The sequence below is a fragment of the Ceratotherium simum genome, chromosome 5 (genome assembly GCF_057802395.1).
Source record: "Ceratotherium simum simum isolate JZ-2026a chromosome 5, ASM5780239v1, whole genome shotgun sequence".
Taxonomy (NCBI): domain Eukaryota; kingdom Metazoa; phylum Chordata; class Mammalia; order Perissodactyla; family Rhinocerotidae; genus Ceratotherium; species Ceratotherium simum.
This window is the reverse complement of record NC_141904.1, coordinates 76,367,021-76,392,278: the sequence shown is the minus strand read 5'-3', so window position 1 is coordinate 76,392,278 and position 25,258 is coordinate 76,367,021. Positions and strand designations below refer to the sequence as shown.

The 25,258-nt window shown below is 38.5% G+C and overlaps 1 protein-coding gene across 9 annotated transcripts in view; it reads right to left on the bottom strand.

The window, feature by feature from the left end:
- Positions 1–25,258, bottom strand: part of CNTN4 (contactin 4) — an 892,715-nt gene that overhangs the window by 119,209 nt on the left and 748,248 nt on the right. For all 9 annotated transcript variants that reach the window (XM_087431362.1, XM_087431364.1, XM_087431363.1 and 6 more), the window contains 2 exons: positions 21,863–21,992; positions 7,156–7,306 (listed from right to left, as the gene is read on the bottom strand). In XM_087431362.1, coding sequence (XP_087287488.1) covers positions 7,156–7,306; positions 21,863–21,992 — 281 coding nt within the window. The remainder of the gene's footprint in view (positions 1–7,155; positions 7,307–21,862; positions 21,993–25,258) is intronic.

Genomic DNA, 25,258 nt, shown 5'->3' with positions numbered 1-25,258 from the left:
GATCTTTATAAAATTTTATTGTTTCTTCAAAACTGGTCCACCGTGGCCTAGAAGTGCTCTGCCCAAGATGATGTCAAGGTTCCCAAATCCAGTGGTCATCTTTAAGCTGTTATTTGGTTGGACCTCTTGGAAGCACCAAGCACTTGCTCCTTCTTGAACCTTTCTGCTCCCTTGGTTTGTTTCTTACATTCTCCTAGTTGTTCTTTCACTTCTTTGAGCCCCTTCGTTAGTCCTCCCAGAAGGCTCTGCTTCTACCCATTCTTGGCATGTGGCTGTTCCTCAGGGTTCCTTCCTTTGATTCACAGATGTTCTCAGTCTACAAAACTCTCTCTGGATGAACTCATCCACTCCACGGCTTCTTATCTACTGATGATATCTAGGTCTCTGTCTGTACTCTCCTGAACTCAGACCCATATTTCAATTTCCTCTTGGGCATTCATTCACTGAGCACTTACTCTATACTAGATTGCCCTAGATGCTAGTGTTAGAGCATGGAACAAAACACGCACAAAGGGCCCAATGTAACCACAACGGTCCTTCAAAGTAGAAGGAGGCAGAAGAGGAGATCAGAGTGATGTGATGTGAGAAGAACTCGACTTGACTTGCCTTTGCTAGCTCTGAAGATGGAAGAAGGGGGCCATGAACCAAGGAACGCAAATGACCCCTAGAAAGCTGGGAACAGATTCTAGAGCTTCCAGAAGGAATGCATGATTTTAGCCCAGCGAGACCCATTTCAGATTTTTGACCTCCAGGACTATAAGATATTAAATTTGTATTGTGTAAAACAAATATACACACATGCATGTGCACATGCACAAATTTCTGTTCTCCTGGAATTTACATTCTGATTGGGTGAAGGACGGGGAAGACAGAAAAATGAAATAAAAAAGTGAATATATAATATGTTAGATGGCAATAAGAACTATGGAAAATACAAAGCAGGGAAAGAGGATGGGGAGTTTTACAATTCTAAGTAGGTTAGTGGGAAAAGGCTCTTCACTTAGAAGGTGACGCTTGAATGGGAATCCCATTTGAATGTGACATCTCCACTTGCAGGCATCTCAAATTCAACATATCAATATTAATCTCTTTATTTTCCCCTCTCAAACTTGCCCTTTCTATATTCACTCTTGTGGCAAATGGCACTGCAATCCACCAGCTGCTCAAGTTGGAATTCTATGAGACATTTTCTTTTTTTTCCTTCTTTTAAAAATCTTTCTACTTAATATATCAAGTCGTTTAAATTCTACCTTTAACAGCCTGTATATCTGTCTTCCCTCCTTTACTCTCAAGAGACTGACATCATTCATTTGATGTCCATCCTAGACTATTGCCTGCAGTTGGTCTCTCTGTCTCTCCAATCTTTCTCCACTCTGATTCTTTCCCCATGTTGCAGGTAGAGCAATCCTTCTGCAGCACACGTATGCCTGCATACTCCCTTGCATAAAATCCTTCAATTCTCTCCAGGGTCTTCTAGTTCAAGTCTAAAGTCTACAGACATAAAATTCAAGGCCTCCACAATCTATTGTTGGCCTACATTTTTCAATGTTCCTTCTCAATATATCACCTTTATAACACATGCCCTAGGATTATTGAAAAACTTATATTGTTATTTTGCTACTGGGTCCCTGCACTAGCCTATGAGCATCTTGAGGGCTAGGTTTATGTCTCCTCTTTCTATCTCCAGTACCAAGCAGAGGACCTAGCATATGGCAAGCACCCAAATGAATGCTTCGTTCACTCAACGAAATTAGAGTTGGCTAGTTTGATGGAATAGTCATGCTGCTGTTCTGAAACCATGCCTGTGACATGCTGGCTGTAGGTTTGAGATTCTTTTCAGAAGCATTCAGTGGCATATCTAGACCTGCTTATTATCCATTAGCTTGACATTATGTATTAGCCTAATATCTAAAAGAGAGGTCAGAAATTCTCAAGCATGAGTAAGAATAAGAAGCCTTTATTTACACAATGTTAACTAGAATATTTCTTTAGCTTCAGTGAGAAGTAAAACATTTTGTCTAAGTGAGTTTTCCAGACAACTAAATTTCCCCCTGTAAGCACTCAGTTAATTTTTAAACCTAACCATTTAGGAGAGAGTGGTCTTTCTACATATTATGCACTAGCTTGCTTTACTAATATAAGCTCACTGAAGATAATTTTTCCTCTTCAGAGACATTACATAACAATAATTATCGTCCTTTGCCACAGAGATAAATAAAAGTATTTATTACCTTATTAATACTGCTTTTAATTCTGGGTAACATGCTTTCCAGAAAGATATTGATGGAAGTGATCAAGACAGTGAGAGGATACCAAATGATGTCATATGAAGGATATCAGGACATTTGGGCTTGGAAAAGAACTGAAAGCAGACATGAGAGTAGTCAGCCGGTATATAAGGGGAAGGAGAGTGGTGGAGAAGAATTCGATTTGTCAGTATAACTTGAGAAAGCAAAACAAAAAACAATGAGAGAAAGTTATAAGGATATAGATTATGAAGAAATAACCTTTTAACAATTAGTTAGGTTTCCAACAGTAGAAGTAACTAGGAAGGTCTAGCCATTGTGGGCATCCCTGTCCTGGAATAGAAGCCGGGCTCTGTGATAATAGTAGGAATTTGGCATTGTTGTCTGCCCGGTGTCCATTTACTCTTCTTGTGGTTGTGGGATCCTGAATTTCTTTGGGGAAACCCCTGTCCCATTCTCAGTCCACGCGGTTTGAGGTGGACTTCCCCATGGGCCTCTTGAGATAAGCACATGACTCACGTCCTCGTAATCAATGCAATACATCTCCCTTGAATGTGACTGGTTTAGGAAAGAACGCTGACCAAGATAGGTTTATTAAACTATGTGAGAATCTATTCTAGAATTGTTGTGAGGTGCTGCGAACAAGGGCAAGCATGGGGCTGCTGGCAGCCATCCTACCACCAGGAGAGGAGACCCCGTCAGAAAACAGAGTCAACACAGAGGAAGGCGCTGGTGAGAGATGAAGAGAGCAAGACAGTCCTGACGCCACTGTGTGAGCACCCGAACCTTGTCTCATCTCAACTCACAACCCATCTCTGTCCTTCTCAAATGTGTGAGAATTCCAATGAATTCTCTTTTGTACTGAAGCCAGTTTTGAGTTGGGTTCTGTCACTTGCAACCAAAAGAGTCCATCCTGGTTGATAAATGGTTTTATGGCTCCTTATAATCCTAGGATCCTAGGTGTTTATTAATGATTCTGCTGTTTCTGTGTTTTGATGTTTTTGTTTCTAATAGATCAACTTCAATCTCATCTGCCTCAAGTGCCCTCTGTCTAGAAATTAAAAGTAAACAAAATTATGAACCTTATTCAGTTAGTAGGCTTAATTGCTCAATTAATCCAAATAATTTTATGGCTTTGATGGTGACTAGAGGCCTCTCCTTAGGACTAAAGTACTTGGGCTTTGTGACAGTCATCCTTGTTTTAAATATCTGATTGCTAGATAAGTGTACAAGAATACAAAAAATGTTTTATGTATATGGATGTACTGCCTACACAATAACAAAGCTATAAAAATTGAAAATTAAACATTTCATTTAGATGCTTGGCTTAATACAGATAAGGCCAGCAGGAATATGCTTTAAATTTCAAAAGGCATGAAAAACCAAAATAAGTACACACAAACATATATATATATTTTTTTTTTTGCTGAGGAAGATTCATTCTGAGCTAACATCCATTGCCAATTCTCCTCTTTTTTCGCTTGAGGAAGATTAGCCCTGAGCTAACATCTGTGCCATTCTTCCTCTATTTTATATGTAGGACACTGCCACAGCATAGCTGGTGAATGGAGTAGGTCTGCCCCTGTAATCCGAACCTGCAAACCTGGGGCTGCTGAAGCGGAGTGCACGGAACTTTAACCACTAGGCCACGGCGCCGGGCCCCCAAAATAGTTTTTAAATGGTTCACATGTTAACATTAAATCAGTATTTATGAATCTATATCCACTATATATATATCTATATATCTATATATAGTTATATATATATCCAATCTATATAACTACAGTATAACCATATGATTACATAAGATAAAAACTTTTAAATTTTTTTAATGTTGCTTCTTACACTTATATTGTAAATTCATTTGTAGGCAGTTGGTTAGTTAAAATCCAAATTAAATATCACTTAATAAGTAGTGTTTGGGAAAGTCTTTCAAAATATAGAATCTAGGGAAAACATTAATAAAAAGGGTACGTGATCACAAAGTTTTGTTTTGCCAAACTTTGTTTCTACCAGTATTTTGTACTTAAGAGATTAATAATTTTAATTCAAAGATTAAAGACTTGCCTTTTGATTCTTAAGATTCCACATCTCAAAAAAGAATCAGGGATAACAAGTCAGTGCATTAGAAACTATTACTCAACAATGGGCATAGTCAAAGAATTTTGCCTCTTGTTGTCAATCTTTTCATAAAATAGGAATTCTAAAATTTTTTACTCATGAATTCTATGTATGATTGCTTTTGCTCACTTATTCACTTAATTTTGTTTCTTCTTTACCAGAAGAAATAAAAAAAAGAAAAATAGCAGAATTTCTTCTTTGCCAATGAGGAAATAATAGTAAGATCTTTCCTATTTTTCACCCTTTTCAGAAATTTTAAGATGTTCAGTTGAGGTTATGTCTTTCTCAGAAGTTACAAACAGTGGCCCTTGGAGTAAACTTGATCCATGGATGTGTGGTCCATATTGCACTAACATTAAAATAAAAACATTAGCTGCTGACATTTAAAAATGGAGATAGTTCAAATAAAAGTCCAGATTTCTAGTTTCTCTTGAAAAATGAGAAGATAGGGAGGTACCTGACCTGCATCCATGTGGTGGCAATATGCTAGAATTGAATGGCAGGTGGCTCCCCTTAATGGGGCACACACTGAACTCCCTACCATTCCTCTTATATTACACTTGGCCAGCTTTTGGATTCATTTACATCACCAAAATCAGTCTATCTGCTTAACACATTCTGAGTGAGGTAGAAGGCAGGAGCAGAGCTGTGAGAACACAGCACCCATGTGGAGAATGAAATGCTAATATTGACAGTTTGGGTCATGCCTGGTGACACTGGAGGTGGAGGTGATAAACAGCAAGACTTGGGTAATGATGGGGAGTTTCCTTGGTTTAAATACATCTTTAGTGTCCCATAAATGTTGAAGCAATATTTGAACCCTATTAATCAAATCAGGAGTAGAAAGAACAAAAACTGGAGAGAGACAAACTTTGTGGTAAGACAAGTGGTAGAAACAATCAATTATATTCCCTTATCAAATAGAATTCTTGATATTGATATGCCATTTTCGCAAAGGTAATTTGATCATCTTGTAACAATGGTTAAGTTATAGCAGTGGAAAGCAGTCATTAATACTGTTCAAAATGTTAGGTTGTCTCTTTTCTTCTAGGCACATAGTAAGATTGTATTTCTTTGCTGGGTTGAACTTGGGCAGAGCCATGTGACTTGTTTTGGCCAATGAAACATGAGTGAAAGTGAAGTGTTTCACTTCTGGGCAGAAGATTTAAGGACTCATGCCTGTTTGGCCACTCTCTTTTCCTTCCGTAATTCCAATGTTCCAGAGAGGGCTTCTCCACCAGTCTTGGCTTTAAAGGGCCACAAGCAGACCCCTGATGGGCATGCAGTGTGAATGAGAAATTGCCTTTTGTGGTTTTAAGCTACTGCAAGTTGTTTGTTACAGTAGCATAACTTAGCCTCTCCTGGATTGATCTACCATGTTACTCTAATTTCATTCATTCATGGTTTTTGACATGTCTGTCAATTATTCATATTATTTTAAAATATTTTTTCTTTATATCATTGTTAAATTAAATGTAGCCTTATTTTAAGCAATACATGTGGTACATACTAGTTATATTTAAATTATGTTTTAATACACATCAAAATAAATACATAGCTATTATACACAATCTTACATACTACATTTTGGGGAACACCGAGGTAAAATAGGAAAGGAATCTGATGTTTAAGGCTGCAAAATAACAAATTGTGCTCTCAAATTGCAGGTTTGGCTCCAAATTTGAATGCCATGCCAGTATAGTGAACTATACTGCTTTCTTGATATAAGAGAAATCAGAAAGAGATACATATTATGAATTTAATATGTGTGTGAATACACCATCTATAAACCATATCAGATTTGTTTGCAAAAATCATTAATAAGGGCAACATCATCAGTGCAATGACCTAATTTGCATATGCAAATCCAAAGGTGTACAAGTGTAAAGGGTAGATACATACACATTTTTACAGGCTTCCCCATTGCATCCTTGAATATTTAACCTTTAGCATCAATTAAAATCATTATGTATACAGCTGGTAAATGTTATCTTATGGGTGACACAGAATCATGCATAATTACCATTTTCCAACAGATTGAGTAGATTACAGAAAGGGGTAGGGCATATTTTATAGGGGTGTCAGTTGAGAAAAAATCTTAGAGACACCTCCCATTTGTTGCAATATGACCTAAAACTATAAACTATAAACAACCCATACATATTCACATTGTATAAACAATATGTATTCTAAATGTAATTCATGTATAACAGGAAAAACACAAGTGAAGAACTTAGATATCAGAAAGAAAAAAAACTGTTGTTTCAAAAAGATGTAATTAAAATAATCAAATGTTTATTTGATTTGCAGAATGTTATTTGCAGAATGAGTTTTGGAATTAGAGATATTTAGCTTCAAAAAAGGACAGACTAATAAGAGACATAACAGCCATTGCCAAATATTGGTGGGGTTGTCATAGCAAAGAAGAACTGGATTTATTTGTTTATGAAAAAAGGAGGTAGGATGGATAAAAGTGGGCAAATCTACAAATAAATTTTAGGCTAAAATTAGGAAAGCTATTTCTGGCTACCCATCTTTGTGCAGCTGTGGCAGAGTCTTCCACAGGGATCATGCCATCTCTCTCTGCAGGCAGAGCTTTGTGGACTCATAATATCAAGAAGGATTACAAACACTAACTACTATACCACCCTCTTCCAAAGCTTCAGTTCTTTGATTGACGTTTAGTCCATGAATAGCAGATAGTAAATTCCTCCCTCTAGAACTATTAATAACAGACCAATAAATTATTACAGGTTAGTCAAATATTAAAAATATTTCAAGATAGTACCTTTCATTTTCTCTTAATATGTCCCTTCCTTTCTTCCAGGTGTAGACAGGTTTCGGAGAAGCTTTTGGCTTACACTCAATGACAACTTCACCTCCCACTTTGACAAGAGTTACCCTTTTTAAGAGGGTTCTCGAAAAATCCGGACCCAAGGCTGGAAAAGAATATAGAAAATAAAATAAATAATTATTATGGAAGGAAAATCCCCACTAGATCTTTAGACTTTTTCTTCCTATAATGCACTTATTGTTGCCTTGGCCATCAAAGGGAGAAAATTAAATTTTTTCTAAAGTAAAGGAAGTAAGCACTGTAGGTTTTGATGGATTTAATAAAATTTGAGGTATAATTTATATATGGTAAAATGCACCAGTTGTAAGTGTATAGCTTGATGAATTTGGTATACTGCACTATGAAGATCAAGTATAGAACATTCCATCTCCTGATTAAGGGATTCTTTAAAAAAAATTATTCCATGTTCAAATGAACAAAAATTTAAAAATTTCTGGAAACCAAAAAGGAAAGAAAACAAGAAAATCCATAGGCATTTTTCTGATTGTGTAGGTTGAAGCATTCCCTCTTAGACAGTTACTGCCTCTGCTCTGCCCCACAACACTCTGCGCATGTCTCCATCAGAGTACATGCTGAAATGTCTCCATCATCACCCTCTGTGAGCTTCTCCTTAAAAACAAGGGCTTCGTTCAGCTTTCCACTACTACTGCCTAATGCAATGCTCGGCTCATGCAGGAGAAATTGTGACTTGCTCTTGGAAAACTCTATTCCATGCTCACTACTAGTATTCTAAAAAATTCACTCATGTCAATACCAAATATGTAGTTATTATACCATATTAAATAATTAATAAATATTATATTAATTATTTAGGAAAGAATTATTTCTTTCTTAAAACAATAGACATCTATATCCTCTCGGAAGGAACAGAAATGATGCCTTTCTGAAAAACCTCCATTTCCTTCTGAGTTAATTGAATTAACGTCTTCTAGGACCTGTTGTGAGAAGGGATTCATCTCTTGGAATCTTAATTTTACCATATTTAAAATCCCTGACTCCCTGCAGTTTGACCTGATGGAATTTAAGATTTCAGACCATGCTGAGTAAGAAATTTAAATACTAACCACAAATTACTTAAAGGAGAACAGGGAGTGAGTGTGTGTGTATGTATGTGGGGAGAATGGGGGTCAATTTCTTTAATGTACCCAAACCATATACTAGTGATTAAAAAAAAACAAAAAACAAAAACAAGCTTCAGTGGAAGCAAGTTAAACCTTTACCAAGTGCTTTTGTTGTAGAAATATTTTCAGTAATTGTCTAGAAAGAAAGAGAGAAGGAAAGATTACTTTTTAATGGGGTGATGCAATGTACACATGGGGCTGGTTTTACTATGTGAAGGTAAAATTAAATAAATGAATCTAGTAGGCAATTGATATCTCAATCTGTGTACCTTGGATTCATGAGAAGAGTCTATAATTCAGGGAGTAATTCTATAATGATAAGTGCAATTAATAAGTAGAGTGCAAGTACAGACATTTCTGCTATAATGAGATAAATGCATTCCTAGTATGATCTGCAAAATCCCATAATAAAAATTATAGGGTTATGGAAAAGATAAGGTCAGGACAGACCTATTCGATATTTATGTAACAAGAACACTAACAAAACAATAATCATCCTAGTAAATATTTAAGCATGATTAAAAAAGCTTAAACTGCTAATAGATAAATACCACAAAAAATACAGGACTTCAGCGCGCGCGTGTGTGTGTTTGTGTGTGTGTGTGTATGAAGAGAGCTTGACAGAAGAGGGAAGAATGGAGTCAAGATTGCTAAACTATGAAACAAGGCAAACTGCAGAAAGACTGAGGAGAACCATCTATAAGCACTGCCATGTTAGAGTACATGGCCGGACTGGGCCAAGACGGAGAATGTGGGATGAAGGGGAGTCATGGTAGTATGCTCTTTGCCTCGGCAAGCTGCACTGATCTGTGGTAGTGGGCTCTGTGTTTGGTTGGTTGCTGCACCCAGCGACACACACGGGCAAGGACAGCACCTGTGTTGTACTGACATTGTTTCCCATTTACTGACCTCGTACAGGCTAATATGCAACATAGAAAGGTTCTTGTCGCACAACAGACTCATCTTAGGCAAACACTTGAACTGACACATTAATGTAAAAAAAAATCAAGTCTCTAGAAGCATTTTAAAAAGGATATTGTGTGAAATAGAGTTACAAATCTGTATCACATAAAAATCCCTTCTTAAAACTGTATCTTTCTACACACATATATTTTTATCACTTCAGGAAGACATTTTTCATCTGTTCAGGAGGAATTCTGCACTTGCATTTGAAATGAGTTTACATAAATCAAACTGTGCACAACACATGGGTGTCTTTGTCAAAAAACTATATATTGCTTTTACGGGATTTGAAATAGTGTGATATCAGCCATACAGAAGATAGAAAACACACATTCCAGTTTCAAAACCTTTTGTACTGTACTATTTATATGCATATTATCTTTTGGATATCCTAGAGATAAGACTGGCTTTGAAAGACTTTCACTAATAAAAATGGAATTATAAATTCAAACTTTTTCCCTTTGTTTTTTCAGTTTGCTTAATTTACTTCTAGCGTTATCTAACCCATCAAATCTATCAGTCGCAACCATAAGCGGTGGTGCTTGCTAGGGCAAACCTTCATCAGTTTTTGAATACTTGACCCATTAACGGGTTTCTTAACATTCTGCCATTTTGTGAACATCTTTTGCATCTGAGATGTCTTTAAGCTTGTGGAATGATGCTTTTTTCCTGTCTGCACCCTACATTTATTCTGATTTCCAAACACCGGCCCAGCAGAGGCTTGAAGGAAAAGTGAAAGGAGCCTGTTCAATTTGACATTCACGGAAAGTGATGTTTTGAAAGTTATTGTTAAGGTTCCCAGTAGGTCACTATGAGAATCTAACCTTTGCTGGCACTGAAAAAATTAGCACACATTGAAGGTGAAACTTCACTAGGTTCCTAATAGTTCATAAAAGATAAAAATCAATTGTCAAATCACCCATTTGAGTCTGAGAGTAGCTCAGATACTGGGAACATCCTCATTTGCTAAATCACTTAGATGATAATATTTCTTACATGGGGGCACTGCTTTCTCAGTGTTGGAATGAGTCATGCTATAGGACCTCTTCCAGGTGGGAAATGCAACTTCTTTTTATTTATCAATGATCTTTAATACATTAACATCACAATATCTATAAGAAGCATCCAGCTGAGAGAAGCCCTCTATGCAATTCTCATCTGTTTGTTTTTACTTAATTAAACGACTCTTGGTCACATGTCAAGGGTATTTTAAAGTGGTCAAAAGAAATTTCCTTCATCCAGTACTAGATAACAACAACAATAAACAAACACATAGAGACAGAGATTGGATTGGTGGTTACCAGAGGGGAAGGGGGGAGGGAGGAGGGCGAAAGGGATAATTCGGCACAGGTGTGTGGTGATGGGTTGTAATTAGTATTTGGGTGGTGAATATGATGTAATCTATGCAGAAATAGAAGTATAATGATGTACATCTGAAATTTATACAATGTTATAAACCAATGTTACTGCAATAAACAAAAAATTAAAAAAAAAAAAAAAAAAGGACCCTTGAAAACAAAAGTTTTGTGCCTTAGTATCATTTCTCAAGAGAGATGGTCAGAAAGATAATTCCTTAACAGGATGTGCACTGGCAGTCGCATTTGGGAAATATATGGGTGTGATGTTTTACTCTATTATTTAAGAGAAAAGGATAATCGTGCGTACCAGTTCTATCACAGACTGTAGAAACATAGCTGGGAACACTGACAGTTGATGGAGACTATTAAGGCTGGCCCTTTTAGAAGTTCAGAGCTTCATATTATTCCAACCTTTCCTATTATCTCTAACTATTACCTCATCATTCCATAAAAATAAACCTAGATGGAATGCATTCATTCAAATATTCCCACCACTGAGGAGATAATGCTGGGATCAGATTTTAAAACCCCAAACTTCTCCTGGCTACAGTGGAAACTGTCTTCTTTCGAGGTCCATCATTTCAGGATGGCAGATTCAAAATCAGGCCTATGATCAAGGATAATAATCACAAGGTGACTCTCAACAAAACTCTAAAGCAAGATTTTCCAGTCCTAAGATCAGCATGATGTGTCCCTTCTAAGTCCCTAGCACCCAGGCCCTGCTTGTCTTGGTCTCCACTGAATGCCCTGTTTCTCCAGGGCTCCTCCTACCATGGTAGCTCTTATGTTTATGGGTTTCTGTTCTTTTGCAGCAGAAATAATAATATTTACAGTCACAAGGTTGTTTTGAAGACTAAATGAAATAGTACATGTATTGTACATTAAGTACTTAGCACAATAATTGCCCAGAGTAAGAATTTCATACATACTCCCCTCCTCTGCTATTTCCACTGCTGCCACTACCTCCACCACCACTATTAGGGGATTTTATGCTGAAAAACTTCTTAGAGCCCCAGAAACACATCTTGGTTCAAAAACAAAAAACCTTTTTATTCTGAAATAATTATAGACTCACAGAAAGTTGCAAAGAAAATACAGAGAGGTCCTGTGTATCCTTCATCCAGTTTCTCATGATTACACGCTATATGAGCATTGTATAGTATCAAAACAAGGACACTGATAATTGGTACAACGTGTGTGTATAGTTATATGTTATTTTACCACATATATAGACTTGAGTGAAGTCTGAAGTCAAGATACAGAACTACTCCATCACTACAAAGATTTCGCTCATGCTACCCCTTTATAGCAACATCCAGCCCCCTTTTGCCCAGAAACCACTAATCTGTTTTCCATCTGCATAGTTTTGTCATTTTGAGAATGTTATATATATGGAATCATACATTATGTGACCTTTTGGGATTTTGTTTTTTTCCACTCAGCATAATGCTCTTGAGATCCATCCAAGTTGTGTGTATCAACAGTTAGTTCCTTTTTACTGCTGAGTAGTAGTATCTCTTCCATCCTAGTGTGGATGAGAAATACATCTTTCATGTTGGCATTTCAGGCACTATGATAACTGACAAACCGAGCACATACACCATTTCAAGATCTTTCAACACTTTCTCTGCCAACAAGTAGGATCAGGCTTAGCCTTTTTTCTTTTTATAAAAGGTTTCAAAAGCCAAAAATTAGTTGTATAGACATGTGTGGAAACTTTTTTCTTATTCCAAGAAAAACATTTTAAAGCCATTTTAGAACATCATTTCTTATACAATAATTAACATGTTGATTAAAATCATTCTTAGAAACTTTAAGTAGATCTTCAGCTACTAAACTTCCCTTGAACTACCCTATCTATATAAATATAATAAAGCAAAATGCATTTTTAAATATCTATAATCACTTTCATCTTCTATCAGTCCAAATAAGAGATATTTCATTATATTTGGCAGTATGTCCTAAACACTCATACACATTCGTGTCCTTGGTTAGACAAGTAGTGTAGAGTATTGTAACGCCATGTTTGATTATGATTAACTTTGTTACGAGAGAAATATTTGTTGAACGTACAGAAGAGTCATTAGACTGTGATAGTGAGAGTCCTAGAATTCCGGTAGTTAAGAAATGGTAGCTCGTGTTATTAGCTATTATTAGTTCATCAGTTCCTGGAAGACATGGAGTATGTATTATGGATCTGTATGTCCCTTGGATCTAGCACAGAGCTGGGCACAAAGTAGATTTTTAACCAATATTTGTTGAATTAATGTATGTTGTAGGAGAGGACTCAGGAATTCAGTTCAAAATAGGAAATTCCCTTCCCATACGCTTTGCCTGGATACCACATCCCTTTGTTCCCTCCACGTGGAATTGTCAATGGCTTTTTTTTTTTTTTGTGAGGAAGATCAGCCCTGAGCTAACATCCGTGCTAATCCTCCTCTTTTTGCTGAGGAAGACCGGCTCTGAGCTAACATCCACTGCCAATCCTCCTCCTTTTTTTCTCTTTTCCCCAAAGCCCCCCAGTAGATAGTTGTACGTCATAGTTGCACATCCTTCTAGTTGCTGCATGTAGGATACGACCTCAGCATGGCCGGAGAAGCGGTGCGTTGGTGTGCGCCCAGGATCTGAACCAGGGCCGCCAGTAGTGGAGCGCGCACACTTAACCGCCAAGCCACGGGGCCGGCCCTCAATGGCTTTTTGAACTTCCAGGCATGTGTACAGAACACTCCATCGTCTCTGGTTTTGGACCTCAGTCTAATGAAGCAGAATTACCCAAGAAATACAATCTGGGCTGTTTATACTCTGAAACCACCTGGTGTGAGGGTAGATGTTTAACAACTGGCTCTTCAAACCAAACCAAACAAAACACCAAAGAACTTAGTTTTCAGTGCTTGCCAATTTCTGTGGTATTAATACTTCCATTATGGCCAATTTTAAGCTACCAACAAGAAGTCACTGAATGCTGAGTTGAGAAGGATACATAGACTCATCTCTTGTCAGTATGAGCTAGTTCCAGCACATAGACTCAACTCCTGCCAGTATGAGCTAACTCCAGCACCTAACTTCCTTTCCTACTTCCCCCCCAAAACACACACTTATGGGAAGGCAACAGGACAAGTGGGCCCTGGGAGGGCAGCTTTCCCCAGATTTGGGTCTTTCTCGGAGGCAATACTACCAACTCCTCTCTTCTCTCCAGGTACTCCCAACCAACCAACCTTGTGCTGAGAAGATGGGAACTTCAACTCCCTGCCAATTCCTATGATTGGTTCAATTTGTTCAAAGAATGTGTTCCCTGAGGCTTTGTGAGTCAAGGTCTTACAGTAGTTTTAAGGGCTTCAGTTACACATGCCCTGCCCCAGACATGCAGGCTCAATACGGATAAGCAATGTTTACATAATCCAGCAGTGACTGATTTCTTGCTTATCGTGTTCCCTCAATAAGGCACTTAGTGAAGGAGCTTAACGTGCAAAGAGAACACACATTTTGCTTTTCTGCTATGCTCATTTTCAACCACATTCAAAAGGCTTGATTAAAAGCAACCTGCCTTACACTAAGTACAAATGAATTTCTTCAGGAGCCTAGAGAAGCCACTGTCTGTTCATCTTGGGGAAAAAAAAAAGCTGGAAAGTTGCTGGTGCAAATGCTCTATTTCTGGCAGCAATTGTCTCACGTGATTGATAGAGCTTTGTCAATATTAGGTTCAATAATGGAAACATGAATTAACTGGATGTAGAGTGAGTATACAACAGTCATTATTCCTCCCTCCAACCCCACTTGTTTTTACAAATTAGAAAACTACTCTGCTGTGATGGTTTAAGAATGGGCAACAAGGAGATCCAGAAAGCATATTCTAGATTTGTGGCACCTAAATTTAACTGATCAGAAGAATCACGTGAGGAGCTTGTTAACTCTATATACTCCTGAACTCCACCTACCATGAGGGGGACCTGAGAATTTATCATTTTACAATTTTTACCACTGAAAATGTGATCCCCTTGTTAGAAATGCAGAATCTCAGGCTCCGGCCCAGACCTGAAATCAGAATATGAATTCAAAAAAATCCCTAAGTAATTTATACATGTGTTAAAGTTTGAAACATTGCTAAATCTTCTTGAATGCCAATTCTACCACTCCCTGAGTCAGGCTACCAAAATAAAAACAATTTGTTGCCAGAAGGCGATGGCGGGGGTGGGGGTTAATTTAATTTATTTATTCACTAATTCAAAGAGACTTGTGGTGGATAATGGTAAAAGATATAAAGTAATAAATACATTTATAATATGGCTGAAGTCAAACACAGGAAAGGTAGGAAACAATCTTACTAGACTTAGTACAATAGAGTAAACTTCTGGAAGCCAAAGCAGACAGGTCAACATGGTGGACAGAGAGACAAAGAAAAGCATCTTTCTTACTGGCTGATAAAAGAAAACATAATTTTGCTAGAATACTCAAGCTTTCCTCGTGGTTGTACCTTTTAAGAAGAATTTATTGGAAATATCTTTATGCAAAGGACTATGGACCTCAGAATGGACAATGCCTTCCCAGCAATTTTACAGAAGACTCAGAGATTTTGGTTGTAGGACAGTGTATGGGATCAATACCCAGTAATGCCTTGGGCTGCATTCCTGAGTTACAGTTTAAACTCTTACTCACTGAAGGCATTTCTCATGGAACTGTCTGTATGGAATTGTCACAATATTCATCCCTCAGATTTCAACATCTCCCCTCAGTTGGCTTTAAGCCACCAGAGTCTTGCCAAGCAACTTCTTAGCTCAGTCCTCACATGGCAGTCTGTGAAATCACTGTGTGTGCCTACTCCCACTCACTGTCTTGGTGAAATGGGTCCTTCAGCGAGGGCTGGAATCTCAGATGCCTGGTATTTCTCTTCTACAGGAGGACTTCGAATTCATAGTTCTGATCCAAATCAAGCTTTGCTAGGTATTCTATATTCAACTTAAGCAAACAAACAAACAAAAAACCTCTGTGTAAGCTAGATTTCCTATTTTAGGATAGTAGTTCTCAAAGTATGGTCTTGGAGCAGCAGCATCAGCATCACCTGGAAATTTGTTAGAAAGGCAAATCCTTGGGCCCCACCCCAGAACTACCACATCAGAAATTCTGGGGGTAAGGTTCGGCAATCTGTGTTTTAACAAGTCTTCCAGGTGATTTTGATGCATGGTAAAGTTTGAGAATCAATACCTTAGGAAAACTCAATGGCTTTCTGATCTGATCAATTTGAGCGGTAGTTCCCAAATGGTGCTGTTCACTGGAATCACACCAGGGCAGCTTTAAGGACTAATGCCTAGGTCCCAGGTCCAGAGACTGAATTAGTTGGTATGGAGTAATATATGGCATTGAGATGTTAAAACACATCCCAGATTATTATAATCTGCAGGAAAACTTGCGAACCACAGCAACGGGATTTACTGGTGGTTCTCTAGCTGTCTACGTTATAAGCTTTTGGTATGGATATGAGTTAACAGCAACAAATTTCTTATATTGTTGCAAACACTTAGGCTTGCAAAAAGCTTTCGCATGTGACCTCTTTCAGTTTTGATAGTAAGGTAAGTAACAGCATCCTCACTTTACTGATAAATGAAGGCTTAGTAACTTATTAAAGATATCAAATTTGAATTTGGGATCCAAGTTGCATAGCTTTCCCTGTTCACAATAATTTAAGTAAAGCTCCTGCCTAGATGACTGCATTTGGGTAAGAAAGGCATTTGTCCTCTCATTGGATGCTGATCACACAGCACATTTGATTATTTTGTAATCTGCCTCAATGAGGCAGTTGAGAAATCAGACTGAGATGCAGATGAGCACTTGTGAAAGTCCCTGTGAAATAACTTTTAGTTTAGCCTTAATGTTTTTCTAATTTGCAAGCCAATCATCTGGATACATGCCAAATTAACCAGATAATTGCTCAAGCCTGCACCTCACTTTAATTGGACCATCAGTTCCTTAATGGTATTGGAGTGTCCTGCCAGGGTCAGATGTCCTCCACTACACAGGCCTGGAGAATCCCCAGGATACTGACCGATCGGACAGAAATTCCTCAGGGCAGAAGCTACTTCTGTACCATTGCACAGTCCTGGCAAAGTCAGGTCATAGGCAGACATCCACTTGCTCTTAGGAATAGTTCATCCCACTTCAAAAATCAAAGATACTCTAGTTACACTACCCATTATGATCCAGGTAAATTGGACAAAGTAACCAAGCATCTTGATCTAGCACAATTACTTGTCCTCTGCAGAGAATGCCGTTGGTATCCTCACACAGATTCTTTTTTCTGGCTCTAGCTGCTGTGAGTGTTGGCTGCTTACCACCTCCAGCTGCTCTCTTCTCTGGGGAACTGAATAGAAGGTTTTGCTCCCAAACTTCCCAACCCCCACTGCCACTACCACCACTAAGGGGCAGCCCAAAGACTGACTGATATGGAGATTTTTTAAAAAGGCCAGCCTCCTTGCCTCAGGTGGGAATAACTCTGAGATGCAGGTTATGCTCCAGATATTACTCTCCAGAATGAGCTATAGGCTAGACTTTACCTGAGACCACATCCTTGCTCTGCTCCCCCATTCTCTAGCTTGCTTTCTCTTGCAGGTTTTTCCTAGAGAATATTCCTTCAATGGTTCACAGGTACCTGAATCAATGCCTCTGCTTTTGGGACCTTAGTTATCCTCTATCTTTACCCCATGATATATACATGACATAAGCATTCTGTATAGACAATCACAGAAAACTTCAATTTTGGCAATTCAATCAGAAGTCCGCGTCACTGATATGATCATCTATCTAAGTGGACACAAATACTAAACATGAATAGAAATAGGGCATTAGAAAAGCTATTTTTTTAACCAATAAAATATCTAACTTAGTTTTTTTATTGCATTTTTATAGAAGATTCAAGTTTCCCCATGATCATAAGATTCTATTCATTCCAATTCCAACACTCCTTCATGAGTGGGAGACAGGGATGGAGTAATGGTATCACCCAGGGAATTGTGCAGAATCCCAGGGATGCCCATAGGAGCACATCACACAGGTGAACCTCATCCACGACATAGGTTAATACAGGAGAAAGAGTCTGGGCACAGTCCCTGAAGAATAAAAAACTATCAATTGTAATAGGTCAGTCTCAAACAAGGACATTTCTATTTGATATACTCATCACTGGGCCTACTCTAATATACTGACCTCAAGGTAAAAGTCTCTCTATGACATTCACCCATTCAGTGAGTAAATCATCCAGCACCTGGGTTAACTATTTAGCAGTTTCAACCCATTAAAAATAGATATGTTACATACACATTAAATACCCAGACAGAACACATAAAACAAGACAAGGGAAAAGCCTATTAAATATATGCTTCCTACCCATCTCTTATTCATGACTTTAGGGCTATTACCTAGCATGCAAGGGAATCTCCTCTCTAGCTTTGGAGGATCCTGATATTTGATCAATTGCTGGAACCAATATATGTTTTTTTCTTCCTAATACTGAAGTATCTTGTTTTCATTTTGTTTCTTTGTTCAATTCAACCTCCCTAATATTCTAATACAGGTAATAACTAATCAGTTATTTGATCCCAAAGAGGCAAACTATTACTATTCTACAAGAAACAAAGTGACTTGTGGAATACAATCATATTATCGCTTACCCAAGATAACCAATAATAATTTATGTGTATTTTTAAATAGTCAACTGTGTTCTCCTTCATTTACTTAAGAGAACTCTGGGGATTTACTCATTCAACACTTAACTGCCCCTGACTTCACTTGGAATATATTAAGTTTTTTTTTTTTTTTTGGCAGGAAAAATGGGATATTAAAGAGGGAATTTCTAAGCTTCTTGTTTAAGATCCTCTAAAATTGGTCCTTAATTAATTTTTCCATCTTTCTCTTTCAAGTTTAAACTTTGCCTATATGCTTTATGTATCTGAATCAAAATTTTTGAAAAACATTCAGGATTCTCTATGTGCAAAAAACTATCCAGATGTTTTATAACTTTGAGCCATTTCACTCTGATCTGGAATATTCCCAGTCCTCTTTTCTGTCTCCAAATATAAATGATTTTTCAAGGCTCCGCTGACCAGCCCAGTCCAAACTCCCTTCCCTGAATTCCTAGAAGTCTTACTCTTTTTCCTACTTGTTGGCCTGTATCATCTACTGATATGCCTTATTGTTCTCATAGTCAACTTGGTTGAGATCAGGGTGGTTAAAAGAACTTCTCAGGCATCTTTATCTTATCTTCATTGCTCCAGTTTGCTGACCTCAAGGGACTTAAGAAGGGACTCAGATCAAGAATTCATTTGGAATTAGTTCCAATTGGAAATGATTTGAAATAAACCTCTGAATGTAAAGGTTGGAGCAGTGATTCCCACCTCACAGGCCTTGAACCCTGGGTGGGGGGAAGGAGAAGGGACTGGGAAGGGCTGTGCAGAGAGTTGTTTTAAATTGTTACACGTCATATATACATATGAATTAATACACACTCACACAGTCTATGTATAAACATATACATCTCACGTATACTCTATTATGTTCAGATGTGGGTAGGTGATCTAGACAAAAATCATTTAATAGCCTTTCTCACTTCAGGCTCTGCTTTTGGGACTTTAGTCATCCTCTATCTTCACCCCATGATTATATCCCATGACTTGCAGTCATTTCTTACTACCAAATTTTCTTATTTTTAACAAAGGGACCTGCAAAATCTTTTAAAATTATAACGGAGTCCCCAGACTCGTAAATTGGCAAGCACTCACCTAGAGGGTTTTAGGACAACGTGATTCATTCATTAGGCCACACACCCTCAATTTTAACTGTCCTTCTAACTAGTTGACATAACGGTTAATAGAGAACACACTTCTTTCTGCAGAAAGTCCTCAGCAATCTACCACGGAGAATTGTGCTCCAAGAGAGTCAATTCTAACTACCAATAATTAGAGCTGACCCAGGCAGGGTAGGACCATTGTCCTTGTCCTGGAGGAAGTTGGAATTATTGTTCCCAACATTTATGGGGTGGCAGCTATGCTTATTTAGGCTTCCAAAAAGGTCATGTGTACAGTAGGCCAAGCCACGCTGATGACTATTCCAGGAGCAGAGAATGCTCCTAGGCCTCTTTGAAAAAGGCTACAGCCCCATGAACTCACACAAATTCTTGTTTTGATGGGATGTTGGTCCAAGTAAAGAATAGGTGAGAAGAACAATTGTGGAAGCTTTTTCTTCTTTTATTTACCTTGCACAAGGTGGAAATACATTTAACTTGGGAGTATGTACTTACACATGTAAGATCTACATGCTAGGCACCAAGAAGTACACTGCAGAAGGGAAAGTCAGGACTCTGATACTGGGTAAATTATCAAGATTTATGGAATCAGCTCCATTTGTGTGTTGCTTTTCTCTTATTCATAATCTTTCTATTATGCTCTCCCTAAGAAGAACTACTGTTTAGATACTTTAGATAAATTCTGAAGTCAGAGTCAAGATTTTTCTGTGGGAATCATGTAAGTTGGTGGCCCAGACATTTTTTTTTTTTTTAATACTCATAGGTTCGTCAATTCACTTAACTTATGCTTTTGTGGGGGATCAGATTTGGCCACCTCAAAATATGTCTCTTTACCTTGATTACTTTCAAGGACAAATGACTCTGAAAGAAACTTTGACCTTCCCCCCACTAACTGCCTAAAACAAATTTAAGATAGATGGCCTGTCACAGGCCATCACCATAGATAACTCTGGGCATGGATAGACTGGGAGGGTCCTTGTTAAGCCCATTCTTATCAAAGCTCTGAAAACCAAGTAAAAGCAGAAGTTATCCTTTGTAAGAGACATTTACATTTGTAAGGAAAATCTCCATTTGTAAAGGTATCTCCCTCTCTGCACCAGGAAGAAGAGGGGATGAATTTATCTCTGGAAACTCTTACCAATGTGGAAGGTGAGGCCTTAAATCTGCATAATAACCTTACTCTTGTTTACAGTGCTTTTCTGGTGATCTCCCACAGCTGACTCCCTGCACCCCCAACATCCTCCTTTGTCTTTACCAGAAAATGCTATTTAAGATGAAAACCTCCGCCATTTTGGCGAGTTACCCCGTTTTTCCTGGGTCTCTCCCATGTATACATATTAAAAGGTTTGTCTGATAGTCTCTTGTTATTCTGTCTCATGTCAATTTAATTCATACCCCAACCAGAAGGACCCAGAGTGGGTAGAGGATATGACTTCCTCCCCTACACTTTCAATGATTTATTTACTTATTAATTCATTTTTTAAAACAGTCTCTCAACTACTTCATCACTTACCACATTCATTCATTCTTACATTCATTCAACATTTATTGAGTGCATACTATGTGCTTCAATATTGTATCAAGTCCTGAGGATAAAATGATGAGTTAAGCCAAATATGGGCCTTGACATCATGGTGAAATTAAAGTGCAGTGGGAGAAAAAGATAGAAAAATCACATAAATGTAAAATGCAACTGTGGCATCTGTTACAAAGGAGAGCTAAAAGGCAGTATAAAAATCTCTAAGAGAAGGAGCTGACATAGGCACAGGGCCAGGTGTGACTTTCTGAGGAAGCAACAACAGAGCTGGGAGATGGAGAATGGGAAGGAGTTAATGAAATGAAGAGGAGAAGGAAAAGCATTCCATGCTGAAGGAACAGTATGCGCCAGTGCCCCCATGGAGGAAGGGAGGATGGTGAATACGTAGAACAAGCGCAGTGGGGAAGAGGTCACATGATGAAAGAGGTAGCTGGAGGGGCAGACCACTAGTACATAGTCTGGAAAATGCAGATGTGGAAGAACAAGATTCACTCTGCCAGCTGTTCAAATAAAACTCTCCAAACCAAGTCAGCTCTTCCTCCTTCCAAATTAAGTTTGCACCAAATCAGAATGATAGCAACAGACTCCAAAGCATTTCAGAAACTTTGCTCAATTTAGAAGAGTGGTCGATAGAGGAATAAAAATGAGTGCCAAGGGAACTGTGGTACCCATTGCAAGCATCAGAAGAGGCTGATTTAGAAAGTGGTCTCTTCTTATTGCTTGTAGAATGCACTACTTGTTTCTCAAGCAATATCTTTGGTCTAAAGATTTCTTTACTCTTGTTCTTGGATTGAACATTTATGCTTGGCAAAGCTCATGTTAGTTTAGTGACTTAAAGAGTTTTTATTTTTTCCTTTCCAGTATAAAGACTCACCTATAACACTAAGCTCTGCACTGGAAAAGATAACTCCGTGTTTATTCTCTGCCACACACTGATACATGCCGGCATCTGAGAGGTTCACTATTGTTATGTTGAGTGTTCCTTGCTCGATTTGAATTCTATCCTGTGAAGGAAAAAAGGAACACAAAGCAATGATCTTCTACAACTGAGACCTTAAGGCAATTTTGCTACATGTTATATCAAAGGGGCTTAATGAGAAGGAAATAGCCATCATATAAGCAATTTACATAACATGATCTATTTATCTGTCAACTAAGTTTGTGGAGGGTCAGATGCTAAATGGAACAACCCGTACATCACTTGGTAAACGGAATTTAAATTGTAGGACTCTCTTGAGTTCTCATTGATTTAATAGCGAAACCATTCAGATTGATATGCCCTCTAAATAGATGAATTTGAAATTTAAAATGCTTTTAGGGCTTTGTGCTAACTGGGGGGTGAGAAATACAACCAAATTTACTGTCTAGAGTATTTAAAACACTTGGGTTATGAGCAGGCAACAGTTTGAAGGGTAACAGAATTGTAATCTTCTTGGTTGAAGGAGAGGCAAATATTTAATATTGGTTGAGGTTTACTAAAAAAAAAGTAGGTATTAATAAATTAATGTTCCCTTACTCTATTGCTGTCAGTGGCATGATCTAAGCTTAGGACCATCTGCTGGTAGCCAATCTGAAGACAGCAAAGTTAGCGTATGAAACAACAGACCACTTTCTTTTTTTTTTTTTTTTTTTTTTAAAGATTTTATTTATTTTTTGCCCCCAAAGCCCCAGTAGATAGTTGTTATGTCACAGCTGCACATCCTTCTAGTTGCTGTATGTGGGACTCGGCCTCAGGCTGGACAGAGAAGTGGTGCCTCGCTGCGCACCCGGGATCCGAACCCGGGCCGCCAGCATCGCAGCGCGCGCACTTAACCACCAAGCCACAGGGCCGGCCCGTACAGGCCACTTTCATTTGTCAGTCTGAGGATATATAACTTGCCTTATCAATTTTCATAAGTACCCAAAAGGATCTCCTGCTCCCCAGGAGACCTGCCATTTAAAAAAATAAAATAGAAAGCCGTACTGGTTTTCTATTTGCCTTAGGGTTGCAATTTAGCTGGGCAGACATGTTATTAGGCTTTGATCAAATCCAGGCATCCATGTTCCCTCACATTAAATAAAGGGAGAAAAATGCCAGTTCCCTGGGTACCTACACTCTAGGGACTTGAGTTTGGCTTTTATAATTGGGAGAGTCATGGGACGAGCAGGAGCCCTTCCAGTGACAGGAGGTGTACAAGACAGGGCAGGGGTTGGGCACATCAGTCCTCTTTCTGCTGTTGTGCACATTGACAGCCTGGCCATTGCTCAGGGCAGGCATTCTTTCCTGGGTGGCCTACAGGGGAAGAAATCTGAGCACGAAAAACTGGCTTTCAGCTTGGGACCTTAGGAAAATGTCAAATTTCAGTGAACGTGTGAGTGAACATTTGAGAAAATACAATAAGGAAAGTTAAATTGGACACAATTGTTCCTCATTCTAAGGTCCTTCTCTACCCTCCCCTGGCTTCATTCCCAGTTCTTTGTCAGGGTCTGCTCCATTAGATGGGCATGCCTGTATAGTATCCATCCCTTCTGGATTCTGAGACGTACCTTCGACGTATTCCCTTCAGAACCAAGGTACTTATTCTCCCAGCTGCTAAGAGTGATGACTGCTCACTGTGGAGTCTGTCTCTGGGAACTGCCCTTGGCTGAAAAAAACTTCCCAAATCCAGTGACTGGTCAGTGCAGGGGTGCAAAGGCAGGGCCCCCTTGCCTCAATCTGAGAAATTCTGAAGGACTCTGGGCTCCAGAGCGCCCCCTGAAGGCCTCTGTTGCAAATGCAACACTGTTTAACCTCCCTCTGCCCAGTTGGACTTCCCTGATTCCTTCACAGGTGAGGCTCCCTAGAGCATTCCCAACATATCTCTTGCATGAAATCTCTGCCAAAGAGTCTGTTTTTAGAAAACCCAAAGACAGAGAATGATGTTTGAACTACTTTCAAAGAGCATTTAAGCTTTTCTTCACTTTCTGCCATATCTCTTCCCCCTCATCCCTTTTCCTTAAGAAATTTTCCATATAACCAATTCTGAAAACGTTATTCACGGAAACTTTGGCAGTTCTGAATCCAGCAGACATTTAGTATTTGGATCCTGGCTCCATTACTTACTAACGATGGATTTGATCTTAGGCAAATTGCTCTGTTATGCCTATTTTACAGACAAGTTGGTTTCCTCGTCTGTAAAATGGGTATAACAATAGCCCTTACCTCATAAGGTTCCTTGTGAATATCAGATGAGACAATGTGAAGTGGTAAGATAGTCTAGCATTTGTTAAAATTGTTTGCCAAGTATGCATTCCAAATTCTTTGTGAATATTATAATAACCTATCGTTTCCTCTTACAAAATGAATAGTTTGAGCAGAATTTTTATTTCAATGGTTATATATTTCTAAAATTTCCACTTTGTTCTTTAAAAAAAAGATCTGTTTATCTTTTCAAAATATCTTGTTTATTTTTATGGACATGGTTCCTTCATTTACCCCTTTGATCTTCCTTCATTTACCTATAGAGCATTCCTATCTCTTTGTTAGACTGTTCTATAGGTTGGTTATCTTTCTAAAACATAAATTTTTGCATAAGTTTTGGAATATTGGTTTGCATGCTTATTTTTGAAAAAGAGTTATTTTTATTTGTTTGTCTTTTTCCCCATTTAGCAGTTTTGTGGCTGCTCCACCTCATCCCCTGGGCCACCAGTCCAGAAACAGATCTACTCATAGCTTTTCTGAGGTCCTGATATGTAAGGACAATGGGACTACTGCAGCTCCCATCCCAGGGCCAGTGAGAGGCATGGCCCAGTACCTTCTACCTCTCTCACACCACAGCATCCTAGTAAGCCAGGCAGCAGCAGTTTGGCTGCTTCTTTCACTGGGCAGCAATAGGTGGGGGGAAAATCTATCCCCATAGCCTTCACGCCAAGGATAATGTATCCTGTCTCCAGAGAGGATTTTTTTTACCTGAGCTCCCAGCTACCACTGCCTGTTCCCAGGCCTATAGCCTGGTGCCTCCAGCCCCAGTCATCACTTTTAGTTATTGTTCTATTTCTGTTGTATTAGAGATGTTAATCTTGTGTTTGAATATGTCATTACTACACGTTTGAGGCAGAGTGGGTATTTTGATGGTGATCTTATTGCACCATGTTGTCCAGAAGTCTCCCAAGATGAAGGAATAACGAACCACATTGAGAAGGGAATTTGGATGCTGAGAGGTCTTACTCATTCACTTACTCTTGTCTAGCACACAAATTTATATCTTAGCACTATTACATGTTCCAGACCTTCTGCACAACTTTCCAATTG